This window comes from Python bivittatus, unplaced genomic scaffold, assembly GCF_059951505.1.
Source record: "Python bivittatus isolate LINGU-HERP-01145 unplaced genomic scaffold, Pbiv_v1 ctg000940_np1212, whole genome shotgun sequence".
Classification (NCBI taxonomy): domain Eukaryota; kingdom Metazoa; phylum Chordata; class Lepidosauria; order Squamata; family Pythonidae; genus Python; species Python bivittatus.
Window position 1 is genome coordinate 338,102 of NW_028277123.1, and position 15,188 is coordinate 353,289.

The following is a 15,188-nucleotide window of genomic DNA, read 5'->3' on the forward strand; positions in this document are numbered from 1 at the left end:
CGACCAGGCAATCTGGGTTTCAGGCTTTCTGCAGGGAAGCATCCAACCTGTATTTTCTCCAAATGATGTTTTAGTGCCATCTTTACAGGGTTGTTGTAAGGATGACCGTGGTAACGTATGCAAAGGACACGCTGAATGTATGGGGGGGTGCCCACTCTATCAAAAGCCAGCTGGTTTAGGTCTCCTCCCAGATCAGGCAGTCACGCAGGGTTGCAACACGGAGGCAGGGCGTGTGATGCTTTTAACCCTGTCAGCCACTAACCCAGCCACAGTTTCTTACTTGGGTGCTGGAAGCACACGGTGGGTGGGGTAAACTGGGTCAGGGGCTACCATAGTGGAAGAGACTGTCCATTCATTTCGCCTGTCTTTGCTAGTATCCCATGAGCCCTTCCTTCCCCTCTGCATGGCATGGCCTTTCCAGCTGCTTTGTCCCCCAACACATCTGCAAGGCCTTCCAATCTACGTAACCACATCATGTCTATCTGCATAGTGGTGCCAATCTACATAACCACACCCACCTCTGCATAATAATTCCAATTTGCAAGACCACATCCAACTCATCTGCATAGCTCCACCCTCAGATCAGCAGACCTCTCCCCTCCAAATAATCCCCACGATATTTGAATGCCATTAACCTTTCCAGCTGCACAGATCTTCCAATCTGCATAATCACACCCAACTCATCTGCATAGCCCTTCCAATCTGCATAACCACTCCCAATTCATCTGCATAGCTCTTCTGATCTGCATGACCACACCCAACCCACCTGCACAGCAATTCCAAATCACAAAACCATACCCAACTAATCTGCATAGTTCCACCTTCTTATCTGCACAGCCCCTCCCCTCCACCCAATCCCAGCCTGACATCTGAATAGTTCTGTCTTTCCAATTTATATAACTCCTCCCAACTCATCTGCATAGTCCCACCTTCTCATCTTCATAGACCCAGAGAGAGAGAGAGAGAGAGAGAGATGGGCCCGGTGGAAGCGCCAAAGCAACCGGTCAGTCCTGCCAAGGCCCGCAAGGAGTTCGCTCCCGCTTACCTTGAATGCCGTACAACCGGTTGAGACGCGACCGCCGCCCTTCGTCGGCGTAGGGGACCGCTACCCAGGGCATCTCGCTGAAATACTGTTTGAACGACTCCTCCGACCTGCAGGGGACACAGGGAGCGGAGGGGAGCTGGGTGAGTCAACCCCAAAGCGGGGCTGGATTCCGGGGGTGGGGTGGGGTGGGGGGCTGGCTGTGGGTTGCACGGCTCAGGAAGAAAGTGGGGGGAGCTGTGCTGCTTTTTCCTATGGGGGACCCCAATCTGGAGGAGGGGAGACGGGGAAAGAGGGGCTAGGATTCAAAAGTATGGATATTTAGAGCAAGGCAAATGTTAGCGGCTGAGACAAGTCCATTAAATTTGCACTGCCGATTCTGGCCCATTGGATAATGCATTTTGCTTTGGGTTCAGTACCGGCCTGCCTCTCTGACCAACAACATTTGGTTATCTTTCCATCAGACCGCTCTGCAGGGACGGTGTGCAGCTCCTAAGAATGCAGCCCCTTGCGGCAATCAAGCACACACATTAAGGAGTGTATTTATGCATCAATGCTGAACGTTTCCCAGATTCTGAAATGCAATCAGGCAATGAACACACTCACAAAACCCTTATCTTAGGGACTAGAAACTTGTTTTTCTTTCTTCCTTCTCCTTTTATGCAGAAGAAGGGCTCGGAATAATTCATCTATCTCCATTCCACACAGGTATATAAAGTGCTGTAAAAGCAAATTGGATGTATGTGCAATGTAGTCCTTATGTACCAGATGGAATTAGTATTACCTGTCTGCACTAACAAAGACAATCTCAAATTTTTGGCCTGCTTCTTTGATTTTCCGGTAGGATTCCACTAGTACCCGAGTGAGACTTCTACAAGGTGGGCACTGCAAAAGGAAAAATGCAGAAAATGAGTTACAGTTAAGATCAACAGCCTGGGAATCAGCTGTCCAGTAAAGCTTTTGGTGTATTGCAAAAAAGATCTGTTTTTTCCTTTCTCATGCATGTGCCAGAAACAACTGGAATAATGACATGCTAGCAGGTTGGCAAACTGAGAAACACTGTGGACTAGAAACGTAAGTGGGTTTTCCATCAGCAAAAAGCCAATACGGTGGAAAATTCCCTCTAGGAAATGCAGACAGATAAGCACCATTACAAGCTAAAGAGAAATCAGAATACAAGTAGTCCTTGCTTAATGACCATTTAATGATGGTTCAAAGTTATGACAGCCTCAGAAAAGTGCTTTACAACCTGTACTCGCACTTATGACCATTGCAAACTGTCTCACCACCCTCCGTGGTCTTGTGATTGCAATTTGCGAACTTTTTTACAACGGTTGTAAAGTGAATCACGTGGTTGTTAACCAAATCCCAGCAAAAATGTCCATTGGGGAAGCTGGATTCGCTTAACAAACATGTGACTCACTTAACGACCATCATAAAATTGGTTGTAAAATTGGGTCCGGTCACGTGGCGACTCACTTAATGACCGCCCTACTTAGCAACCAATTTTCTAGTGCCTATTGTGGTTGTTAAGCGAGGACTACCTGTAAAAATTAACCATAGAGCCACAGAACCACACAAAAAATATGCAGTACAAACTGTCTCTTTAAATTTAATCAGAAATAAAAACAACATTAAGGGCAAAATGTTCAGCTTACAGCCCTACTGATGAGTGTTTACTGGGGGTGTAAACAGCCCATTTCAAGGTCAAAATGGTCATTTCCCCCCCAAACCAGCAGCCTCAACCATCATGAAAGTGTTTCAAAGTCAAGCATAGCGATTTCCAGCCCCAAACACTTTCAAAACCATTGGAACAATTCACTCTGAATGTAGAAAGAGAAGCGGAAGCTGCTTTTTCCAAATGGCGTAATTCGTATGCAAAACAGCTTGAGGTTGAAATGCTTTGCACATCGCTGATACTTATGAATTGCCACTGCGTCTACTGAAGCACGATATATTCAGTTTGCTACATGCCCAGATAGGAAGTTGGATTCCTCCTTGGGGGAAAAAAAACGGGTGCAGAGAATGGATCCTTTAGCCCCATGTTTTTCAGCCTTGGCAACTTTAAGATGGGTGGACCTCAACTGCCAGAATTCCCCAGCCAGCATGCTGGGAGTTGAAGTCCACCCATCTTAAAGCGTGGAACTCTGGGAGTTGAAGTCCACCCATCTTAAAGCTGCCAAGGTTGAAAAACACTGCTTTAGCACGTCCCTTGCAGGACCCCCAAAATATCTGCAGTTCAACCTCTTTGCATCTGGATCCAAGTTTTCCCCTGCAACCAGAACATCCATTCTTTGCACATCAGTCAATCTGGAAGGAAGGGGCAAACGTGTCTGACTTCCTAAATCAGGATCAACAAAACACTTCAAGACGGAATCCATCACTCTGACCCGCTCAAAACACATTTAACACTTCCCGTAGCCCAAATCTGCAGCCCGCAAAAGAACGCTGAAAGGTTGTGCCATTTCAAGGCACGACAGCAAAAAAATTCAGGGAAACCTTTTCCGGAAAGCAGGATGGAAATATCCCCCGGTCCTCCCCCCAGAGCAAACTCACCCAGTGTGCAGAGAAGTAAACCCCGACGTGAGAGCCATCCAGGACGCTGCTGTCGTGGGGCGGCCCGCTATTTCGGAGAAGAGGGCCAGCAATGACCTCGCTGAACGGCCGGGGACCCCAGGGGAACTCCAGTCCTGGAGGGGGACAGCCGAAAGAGGCGGTCGAGACTCATGGAGGCTGCTGATCGGTATTTCGAAATTGCAAGCCTTTTTTGGCAAGGACTCGATTCTCTCTTCTTCCTACGACACCCAACGCATTTTGCTCCCCTCCCAAGCGAAGCCTTCTTGGTGCAAAAAGAAACATTGGGCTAAAAAGGAAAACTCTCTTCCCAAAGCAGTTTAAGCAAGTGTGTCTCAACCTTGGCCGCTTTAAGACGGGTGGACTTCAACTCCCAGAATTCCCCAGCCAGCATGGCTGGCTGGGGAATTCTGGGAGTTGAAGTCCACCCGTCTTAAAGCGGCCAAGGTTGAGAAACACCAGTTTAAGCTATTGATTCAATGCAGAAAGAGTGAGAAAAGGCATCAATAATAGCAAAACAACCATTTCTGAATTTTTCCCCCCAATCCGTCCACCGTCCCTTCGGATTCGTTCAAGCTGCTCTCCTTTTTATCAGCTCTTTGGAGAAAGAAGGTTCTGCTCACCTCAAGCAGCTCGAGGAGATTTTGAAGATGGGTTGGTTCAAAACATCCCCCTGCCTCCCTCTTTGCTGAGTGATGGGAAAAGGGGCGACTTTGGTTAACAACGGGAAATGACCTGGATGGGTGGGAAGAACGTTCGCCCGACCAAAAGAACACGCCATCTTTCCTCTTACCTTCTGGGTCATCTCGGATAACCAACAGGCCGTTCCGGCAAACCACTTTTCCAGTGTTGGCATCTATAAATATCAGCGAGGGGATGTTGGAAACCCGGAATTTGTTCCACAGTTTCAACTGGAAGGGCAGACAAGAAGAAAGGAAGGGGAATAAAAACACACGATGGAACCGAAATGCAGTAACAGAGTGCAAAGCAAGAAAGGAATTATCTTTATAATGCTTGATTCCCCCACCCTCCTCCAGTGCTCCATTTTTGGATCACAACTCAGACTATGAGCAGCTATGAGAAGCTTGTTGCATCACTCTAACAATGACATCAGCACAAGTGGGTTGGTGAATGGGCTGTGCCCGTTTTCCCCTCCAAATATGTGGGATTACAGGTAGTCCTCGCTTAACGACCATAATAAGGACCGGAAATTAAGCAGGGTGGTTGTTGAGCGAGTTGTGCCCAATTTTACAACCTTTTCTGCAGTGGTCGTTAAGCGAATCACATAGTTCCCCACTGATTTTGCTTGCCGGAAGCCGGCTGGGAAGGTCGCAAATGACAATCTCATGACCCTGGGACGCTGCAACCGTCATAAGTGTGAGCTGGTTGCTAAGCACCTGGATTGCGATCACGTGACCGCAGGGGTGCTGCAATGGTTGTGTGAGGACCAGTTGTAAGTCCCTTTGTTCAGCACCACTGTAACTTTGAACAGTCATTAAATGAATAGTTGTTAAGTGAGGATTATCTGGACAACCTCCAAGGTCCCCACTGGCTGTGGACAATGGGAGTCAAAATCCTATCAACCCAGAAGGCCTCAAATTGGAGAAGCCTTAAATTAAGGCAGCTTAAAAAACAAAAACTAAAATAAAATCCCTCTCCAGTTCATTCAGCAACCAGATTCTTTTGAAATACATGGATTAAATGAATGTTCAGGACAGAGTAGTTACTGAAGTGGGAAGCGAGAAGTGGAAAGAGGCATTCCTCAAAAAAAACCAAAAAACACCCCCACAAACACTGGCAGGGCAGGCCACTGTACATAAACAGAGAGCAAACCCCCCTCCCTTCTAGCACTGAAGATGTTACCTAGCCGGGTAACGAAACGTTTGCAAGAAAAGAACCCAGCCCAGAGAACCCCAAGGACGCCACATTCCTCATGGTTATTATGAGAGAAGGAGGTTACTTTGAGGGTACGCATCATGCAAAATTGGCTTCTTTTAAAGAGTGTACGTACTGCAGCAGAATCGATTTCTTAAGCGAATCAAAACTGTTCAATGAGACTGGAATCCTTTCTGCATTAGGACCCAGGAACAGTAATCGTATTTATAAGGTGGCCAAATCAGAAGAACTCTAGGTTTCTTTAAACAAGCGTCAAGAACAGAATTTTACCGCACCGATTCGGCTTCAGCCTTTGCTCTGATTTCTGCACCCCCGACCGTTCACTCTCCGATTAAATTATTTTGTGTTGCCTTTGTTTAGGCCAGTGTTGTCCAAACTTGGCCACTTTAAGGTGAGTGGACTTCAACTCCCATGCTGGCTGGGGAATTCTGGGAGTTGGAGTCCACTCATCTTAAAGTGGCCAAGTTTGGACAGCACTGGTTTAGGCACTTATGCAATTACCTGCTTCACTATTAGGCTTTCAAAAACGCTATGACCCCTTCCCTTTGCGAACAGCCACATGAATGGCTGGGGTCAAACTGACCCCCCCCCAAATACAGGGGCAATGAGTTCCGCAAGTTAACAGTGGCCATATGCAGATGAAACTGACTTATTTTAAACCTCCTGCCCCTTCCTCCTCCTCCCCTATTTGCATGCAGCCTTTCTTCCAAGAAGTTTTTGGAAAGGATACAAGGCTGGCAGGTCCAGATTCCTGGCTAACCCGCAGTTTTAATTCAGCCCACATTTAATTATTTATGCCAGAGGCGCATAACCAGAGGCGCAAAGCCACAAGTGGCTCTCAGAAAACTCTGCAGAGCCCCTTCAGAGTCCCAGCAAATTCAAATGCTTCAAAACAAGAGGCCGAAACACCATCCCGTCAACTATTTCAGTAATTCCATCGACTTTTCTTTCAAGTTCAACGAAAGCTCCGTTAACTTTCGGTTCGTTTCGATCCTGGCCCTGCTTGCTTTTCTTAAGAGGTGCTCACCAGCAGGCCATCCCATCGGGGGTGTCCCAAGGAGGTCAAAAAAGTCAAGATGGTGGCCACAGCCACCTGTAACCCCCCTCCTTTTTTAAACGTGCAATGCACAGACCTTCCTTCCTCCATCAGCATCACGGTGGCGCTACTGAGTTTAATGAAAGCCCATTTCTAGCAGCGTTAAACAGCCCTGCCCCGGGACTCGTTTGCCATTCAAACTGGAAACCCTTCAGCTGTGTTCACTCAACCACGGCTTGCTCAAAAGCAGCAGACCCTGAAGGAGGAGGAGGAGGAATTTGGACCCGTCCCAAGATGTCTCTGCAAACTCCCAAGCGGAGTGTCCACTTAAAAACGGAAAAAATCCTTGTGTTCACTTGGCCGGGTGCTGGAGTTGCATCAGCTCTTTTGGCCTGGAAAGAGCAAGTGGGTTCGTCCTCGCATTACAGCTGACCGCTGTGGCTCGGAGCTCCGGGAAGTCAGAGGACAACTTTGCTAGAACAGGCAGGCAAGCGAGCCGAGCGAGCGAGACGTTGAGTCAGGAAAACGAGGATGATTTTTTAAAAAAGGTTCCAGGGCCGTAAAGGATCAGTTCCCGTCGAGCCAAGCACTTTTTCTTTTGAGGTTCGCAAAGTTTCAACAGCTGCATTATGTTCCACAGGGTGTTGTGCCGCAGAACGACACATTGCTCAGTCCTTTGGGGAAAATCAGGATTGGTCACGGAATAAATCATCGGAGAAAGAATTCCACCGCTTTCTAGTCCTTATGAAGGCAGGGAAGGTCGCCTGAAGCGTATTGGGGAAAGGGGGCTCTCCGGCAGTTTTTATGACAGCCCCGGGAGGGTTAAAATCGTCACCTGGCCATGGTTATCCTTCACTGGGGTTAATCTCTCAGTGGACTTGGCTGCATTGGGTTGGGAGCGGCCCTTGAAGACTGTTCAAAAACTGCAATCAGTTTAAAACAGGGCTGCTAGGGAGTGTCTCAGTTCAAAGTGCTGCTCTTTTGTGTAGATTTCATTTCTTTCTTTATTTTTACCAGCTTAGAAGGGTGGGTGATTCTTTCGAGAGGCTGGGCAGAGAGATTTTACAGAAGAACAGATGACGTGGGATCCTTGAGTTTTGCTACTTGGTCTTGATGAGATGATCTAAGGCAGAGTTGTCCAAACCTGGCCACTTTAAGATGAGTGGACTTCAACTCCCAGAATTCCCCAGCCAGCATGGCTGGCTGGGGAATTCTGGGAGTTGAAGTCCACTCATCTTAAAGAGCCACGTTTGGACAACACTGATCTAAGGAGTTACAAAAATGGCCAGGGCAACGCCTGATCACCAGCCGTACATAATAGTGCTGTTCCTTCAATGCCCGATCTGATCCCTACATTAACCCATTTCCAGGTTGGCACAATTTCAACATAAAGTCGTCCTGATGCCCAGCACGACTCCCGGTAACTTCATGGGCACATCTGTGTAGCTTTCCTGGGAACAATACAGAAGCGTTTGCCACTGGCTCCTTCCAAGATGGTGCTTCAATTTCTTGGCCAGACTACAGCCCTGAGATTTCCTGGTGGCGTCTCATCCAAGGTCTAATCAGGTCTGACTCTGTTTGGAGTAACCAAGTGGGCTGGGTTTGACCAACATGATTTTGATTATGTGCCATCAAGTGGGTGTTGACTCTTGGGGACCACACAGATGGACCTTCTCCAGGAGGACCTGTCCCCAACCTGGTCCTTCAGGACTTCCAATGGTGGCCCCATCGCTGCTGTAACTGAGTCCATCCACCTTGGTGCCAGTTTTCCTCCTCTTCTCTTTCCTTCCACCTTTTCCAGCATTATGGGCTTCTTCAGAGAGCTGGGTCTTCATGCTCATTAATTGGTTATGGGCCATCAATCAAGTCAGTGTTGACAGCAAGTGCATAGATGGACCTTCTCCATGATGGTCGGTTCCCAACCTGGTCCTTCAGGTCTCCCAACGATGCCCCCATCGCCGCTGTAAGTGAGTCCATCTACTTTGCTGGTGATCATCCTCTTCTTCTCCTTCCTTCCAACCAATACGATAGGCCCTTAAAATAACCAAGATTAGCCCTAACCAAGCTTCAGATGTCGGGCCAACGTATCTGCTGCTTCTTCACCCGACTTAGTCAAATTCCTAAAGATACACCAACAATCATTTGCATCAGATTTGGTTTGGTCACCAAGAGGAACACCAACTTGGCTTTTAAAACTCCGAAGCCCATATATTTTACCCCCAGCTAAGCCAATGGATTCGTGCAATGTATTTATTTCATGTATTAAAGTTCTCAATCATATCAACAAAGTTTGTTTTTATTTGCGTGCATTAATTTTTACTAATAGGTATTTAAGGAAGCAAAACAAGCGTGCTGCATTTCATCTTCCCCAAAATAAAAAGTATTCCGTGTATTTCAGAGCAGGCTTCCTTGCTGCTTTGCAATGAAAGCCTAGCTGTGTTTGGGAGGGACGGATTCAGTCAGAACAGCCTCGTTCTTTCACGGGTGCGGGGCCAGAATCCACCAAAGCGAGCCTGTGAAATGCAGGCAGATCAAAGCCGGGCCTTTCAAAAACCGCTGTGCTTTGATGGAAAAGTAAGTTCGTGAAAGAAAGAAGCGGTTCGCTCATGTTCATGAGCAAGGAAGGAAAGATTAGAAGGGCGGGCCAGGAAAAAGTTAGATTATACTTAAGAAACCATCTGCTGGTGATTTCAGACCTCTGCAAAAGTCTGGGTCTGATTTCATAGGACCCTCCTCAGGTTTTTACGAGTGAAAGAACGAGGACATACGCGCCTTTCCTGGCCAAACAGAGCTTCCCTATCCAGTAGCAACATCAAAAGCATCTGTCTGGAGAACACCACCAGGAAAAAAGTATACAATCTGGGCTTGTAAAAAGTATCACTTTACAGTGATGTTTCTCAACCTTAGCAATTTGAAGATGTGTGGACTTTAACTCCCAGAATCCCTCAACCAGCACATCTTAAAGCACACTGGCTGGGGAGTTCTGGGAATTGAAGTCCACCCATCTTACAGCATGGAATTCTGGGAACTGAAGTCTACCCCATCTTAAAGCACAGAATTCTGGGAGCTGAAGTCTACCCCATCTTAAAGCACAGAATTCTGGGAGCTGAAGTCTACCCCATCTTAAAGCACAGAATTCTGGGAGCTGAAGTCTACCCCATCTTAAAGCACAGAATTCTGGGAGCTGAAGTCTACCCCATCTTAAAGCACAGAATTCTGGGAACTGAAGTCTACCCCATCTTAAAGCACGGAATTCTGGGAGCTGAAGTCTACCCATCTTAAAGCACAGAATTCTGGGAGCTGAAGTCTACCCATCTTAAAGCACGGAATTCTGGGAGCTGAAGTCTACCCCATCTTAAAGCATGGAATTCTGGGAACTGAAGTCTACCCATCTTAAAGCATGGAATTCTGGGAGCTGAAGTCTACCCATCTTAAAGCATGGAATTCTGGGAGCTGAAGTCTACCCATCTTAAAGCATGCTGGCTGGGGAATTCCAGGAGTCCACCCATCTTCAAGCATGCTGGCTGGGGAATTCTGGGAACTGAAGTCCACCCATCTTCAAGCTGCCAAGGTTGAGAAACCCTGCTCTAAGGCGTTCCCGTGCACAGATGAAAGGCAATCCGCGTGACCTCAGAGACTCTGATTTCCTTTGAAACAATGCTTACTGGAACAAAACGCTCTGAGACTGCCAACTCAGTGCTCTCCGGGCCAGAAGGTGGCTTCTTTCAACTCTTCCTACAAAGCTGAAATTCAACGGAGACGAAAAGAAGGGCGATCTCGGTGGCCGCGCGCCTCACGCGGGGAGAACGGACGGACGCAGGGAGACCGTTTCCCCGGGCAGGACAGAAGGGGAGGCCGTTCCAAGAGCCGCGTCCCAACGGGAGGGACAGGCCGGCGGTCGGTGGCAAACGCCCACAGAACGAGAAGCAGGTCCTGCCCTCCTCCGCACACCCGATTCTCGCCCAGTTTGCACGCCTCATCCCACCCGGCGGTGCGCTTGGCTCCGCACCGAAGAGCCCATCTTACTTGTCATAACAAATCCAAAGTAGATAGAAAAGCCTTAGCCAATTAAACTGGAACGCGCCGGCCGAAAAGAAAGAAGTTGCTCGTGGCTGACCGGGCTTTTCTCGCCGGGGGAGAGCAGGCTTGGGGGTGGCAAGTGGAGGCTGCGAGTGCCCCGAATACCATCAGAAGAAGAAAAGGGGGTTAATACGATGCTAAAGCCAAGGCGATCGGCGTGAGATCACTCGATGCGGGCCCTGGGCCTCGCTGCCTTCCTGCTTCTTCCCCAGCAGCCCCACCTGAGACTTGGGTGGCAGCCTGGATTTTGGACTGGGTCCAACGCTACCCGTTTCCAACACAGGACACAAAGGGGCATTATGAAGGAAACTTGCAAGAACGAAAAAACCCGACCCAACCCATCGCCTGACTCTAATCCATCAAGGTTTCTTGGGGCCAGCAACGCCCACTAACCTCTACCCTCACAGCAGACAGGAGCCTAAAAAAAAGGGGGGGGGAATACGAAGATATAGTTCTGAAATCTGCATGTTCTCCATAGCAGGGGTTCAAAAATGTAAGGAAAGCTTCACTGGGTCAGCACAGTATACCTTCTCTGGAAAGTTCCAGGTGCGAGATGCACAATAGTTCCCCACCCATCCGGGCTGCTCCTGCTCACCAGTTTGGGGAGAGAATAATCTCTGAATCTAGAACCTCTTTTTCCAACTAGGGGCCTTTCTAAGGGATAGGACTAAATCTCCCAGAATTCTCAGCTGGTGTAGTTGAAGGCTGGAATTCTGGGAATTAGAGTCCCAACCCTTCTGGGGGGGTGCCAGGTTGAGGAAGCCTGATCTAGACGTTCCGTCTCCAAACTCACTACGTGCAAGGCCAAAACCGTTCTTTTGCAAACACAGAATATTTGGGGGTTAATTGCTCCAGATGACTCTGAGTTCAAGTTACGAAGTCGCAAAGAGAATGAAACGATGATTCTTTTCCTGCCCATTTTCCTCCTGACCCCCAAGCACGGCTTCACTGCATTCTCCTTTTCATCATTTTTTTTTCCTTTATTCCTAATACTTTTCAACTCTTCTTCCCAAGGGAGAAAAGCCAACAGGGAACTCAAAAATCTCTAAGGCAAGTTGCAATGACAGTTGACACCTTGCACGCCTTTCTAGAGGAGGGAGAGGGGAGAGACATATGAAGGATTTTCCCAGCGTGGTGAAAAATAAGGATCTATGTTCAGGAATACTAAATGTGTGTGTAAGAACTGCCCCGAGGCAAGTTAAGACCTCTGCAATATGCCCTGAACAGCTCTGAGTCGCTGAGTCTGATTGCATTTTAAAGTTCCCACAATGCCCTAGATGTGGTGGCACCCTAAGGCATTCTGGGAAATTTAGTTTCTCATGTACGAGACAGCCCTGTGTTAATTAAGGGAGGATGTCATCTACTGACAAACCGCAAAAAGATCTTTATCCTTTGCATCTTTATGCTTTGCTCAGCTAATTAATCCAGGAAGAAAATTCCCACATTGCTCTGTCGAAAACACAACTTTGCCTGGTTGTGCAGGAGGTGACTTGTTGCTCACCCTAGGCGACCATCCATTCATACACTTGTTAACGTCCTGATTTGGAGCATGGAAACGTAATAATAATAAATCTCAGATACGCAGTAGATATATCTATGTCCTTAGATATGATGCGTGATTGGAGGGTAAATAGGACAAAGCAGACATGTATACATGGATGTGCACACGCACACACACACACAAACTTCCAATCCTCCCAGGAAGAAGATAATGAAATCAGGGCATATGTTCAATTTGGAAGAGGATCTTGCAAAAACTGAGGCTCTGAGCCTGCAGAAACACACAACGGCCAGTTTTCTGAACGCTTCCAGATGCTCTCAGACAGCTGTTCCCTGCTGCTTCCAAAGGGCCCCAGAATTCAAAATCTGAATTGCGAAAACAGCCCCAAAAAAGAGAAAGCTCTTCTAGTGGGGCCCTTGAGTGGGTCAGAAAGGTCAAGATGGCAGCTGTAATGGTGCAAGGGAAGCCCTGCCCCTTTTTAGTGCAATGCACAACCAGGGGATTGCACAAGAAGGTTTGCACACGCGCGCACACAGACACATACACACACACACCCCATGGGCAACTCTGCCTTATGGGCAAAAGAGCTTGCTTAAAGGCAAGGAGGGGATATGAATCTCTCAATAGACCTATATGGGTTATCCCCCTAGAACCCCCTCCCCAAATTATTTGGTCTGGCCTTCACCCACACCCCCCAACCCACACCAGACTCCGTATTCCTCAAGCAGGTGGCGAACATTTAAGATTTTCATTCAGCCCCCCTTTCAGCAGAAACCTCTTTAAAGGTAGGCAGGGGGACTGCCAGAAATCCTGAAAAAAAAGTAATACCCAGAAAAGTCTTTTGCCCCTACAGCCTCCCACGGAGAAAACAACCTCCCAATTTAATTTTAGTTCATGGAAAAGAAGAGAGATGCACAGCTGACTTTTCAAAGGGAACTCCTAATCGGAAAAGGATTCTGTAGGTAATCCCCATTTTGCTGGGTACTTCTGCTGTATCTCTGACGATCCGCTCTACGCAACACGGAGGTAGACGGCACTCGGATCCATCCGGTTTGGAGGGGAAGCGGTCCAGCTCCGAAGCCGAAGAGCAGCGGTGCCCCACAGCTGCCGCCCCTTGGTGCTCTCACCAAGCCAACTTTCCTTTCGAAATTTTAAAAAGGAACTTGCCGTGAGATGCTAGAATTCGGTATTTATCATGAGATACTAGAATTTCGTCAAGGGAATGTAAGATAAAATCAAGAGAAGAACTGGTGGCAGAGGGACGTTAAGAAGGGAGAAACTATGACTGTCACTGCTGGGGAGAGTTTCTGTGATAAAAATGAATGTCTTGCCTGAAAGGATGCTTTTGTTTCAGACAATACCTGTTCTGACAACTGATGCACCATTTCAACAGTGGCAGAGGAGATATCGAAGTTTGTGTGGCAGGGGAAAAATACAAGTTAAATATAAGCTATCACAAGATGCAAAGGAAAGAGGAAGGTTGGGTCTGCCTGACTTGAAGTTGTATTTTTCAGCTTGTTGCTTAGTTTGGATGAAAGTGGGTGATGCTGAGAAACAGAAGGTTATTGGGATTAGAAGGGCATGATTTGAGATTTGGGTGGCACGGCTATGTATGGTATGATAAAGCAAAGGTTAACGTAGACTTTAAAAATCATTTTATTAGACGTGCCATACTGAGAATATGGAATAGATACAAATCTAGGTTGCGTCTGAAAATACCTTTATGGCTGTCACCACAAGAAGTACATTTTAGAAGAGAAATGATAATTAAGCCTAGATGATTAACTTAATGGTGATATACTGGAATTCTTCCAGGGAGACTTCAAAATCAAATCAAGAGAGGCTTTGATATCAGAAGGATGTATATGTCAACGGCTTTCCTACGTACAATTACTAGAAAGATTTAAAATAGACAAAAGGACTTTTGGTTTTGAACGTGGTAACACTGAATTTGAAAGAGAATCATGTACAAATGATGAACATGTTATCGCTAAAACATATGAACTTCTACTGAAATTTGAAACAGAAGAAAAACAAGTCAAAGAATGTACGATAAAGTGGGCTAAAAATTTTGGTTCTAATATACAGTGGGAAAATATGTGGTCGAAAGGACTGAAATGTACACTACAGTATGTTATAATCGTAAAGAGAATTTTTATATAACGATGTATCGTTGGTATATGTCACCAGAGCAACTGCCTAGAACGAAATTTTAAAAAGGAGGGGATGTCTCTAGTCCTCATGAGGGCAGAAAGGCATTTAGCGATGTGAAAATTGCAGCAGCTGAAAAAGCAAAAAGAGCAGAAGAGGAGAGGGGAAGAAAAGTCCTTTAGATTTATAGTGTCAGTCTGTACATGTTTACTCCGAGGAACTCCCACTGTGGTGAGTTGGTAGGTTACAACTTGTCCCGCTGTGTGTGCAGAATTCCAGCTGTTCTCCAACTCCGATGATTCCATCGGAGCTGGAAACCCGGGCTGCGACGGGTGCCAGTTTCGGCAAATTAGCCTACGAGGGGTTGGCAGGCTGTAAAAAAGGAAGCTTCTTTGTTTAAGCACCCAGAGGGGCTCCTCGCACACCCGTGTGCTAAAACTGCACAAACCCAGCGAATAAGAGCATCGTGATGCAAGAGAAACACGGCACAGAAGTAGTAAACTGGGAGAAATGGTGGCCTGGGGAGGGACAGGCGAGATCTCCCGCCTTAAGATGCCATCATTTGAATGATCCAAACCAGCATTTCTCAACCTTGGCAGCCTGAAGATGTGAGGACTTCAACTCCCAGCTGGGGAATTCTGGGAGTTGAAGTCCACACATCTTCAAGCTGCCAAGGTTGAGAAACGCTGATCCAAATGATGCAGCTGGCGTCAGCTGCAACGCATGAGTGTGCAAACTGCACACAGCCTTTCACTTGCACAAAGCGTGCACGGGAGGTCCCCCTGGCTTCTTCTGAAGTGAGAGAAGCAAGGGAGGTCCTCGAAGAACCGGCCGCAATGACACGAAAATAATGACGCGGGCACGATGACATCACTGGATAAATGGGGGTTTGATGTTAGGAGGCAAGG

At 47.3% G+C, this 15,188-nt stretch overlaps 1 protein-coding gene across 1 annotated transcript in view; it reads right to left on the reverse strand.

Moving 5' to 3' along the window:
* NXN (nucleoredoxin) overlaps positions 1-15,188 on the reverse strand; it is a 68,763-nt gene that overhangs the window by 19,893 nt on the left and 33,682 nt on the right. The window contains exons 2-5 of the mRNA XM_088131310.1: positions 4,410-4,527; positions 3,599-3,732; positions 1,827-1,927; positions 1,046-1,152 (exon numbers count right to left, since the gene is read on the reverse strand). Of these exons, the coding sequence (XP_087987436.1) occupies positions 1,046-1,152; positions 1,827-1,927; positions 3,599-3,732; positions 4,410-4,527 (460 nt within the window). The remainder of the gene's footprint in view (positions 1-1,045; positions 1,153-1,826; positions 1,928-3,598; positions 3,733-4,409; positions 4,528-15,188) is intronic.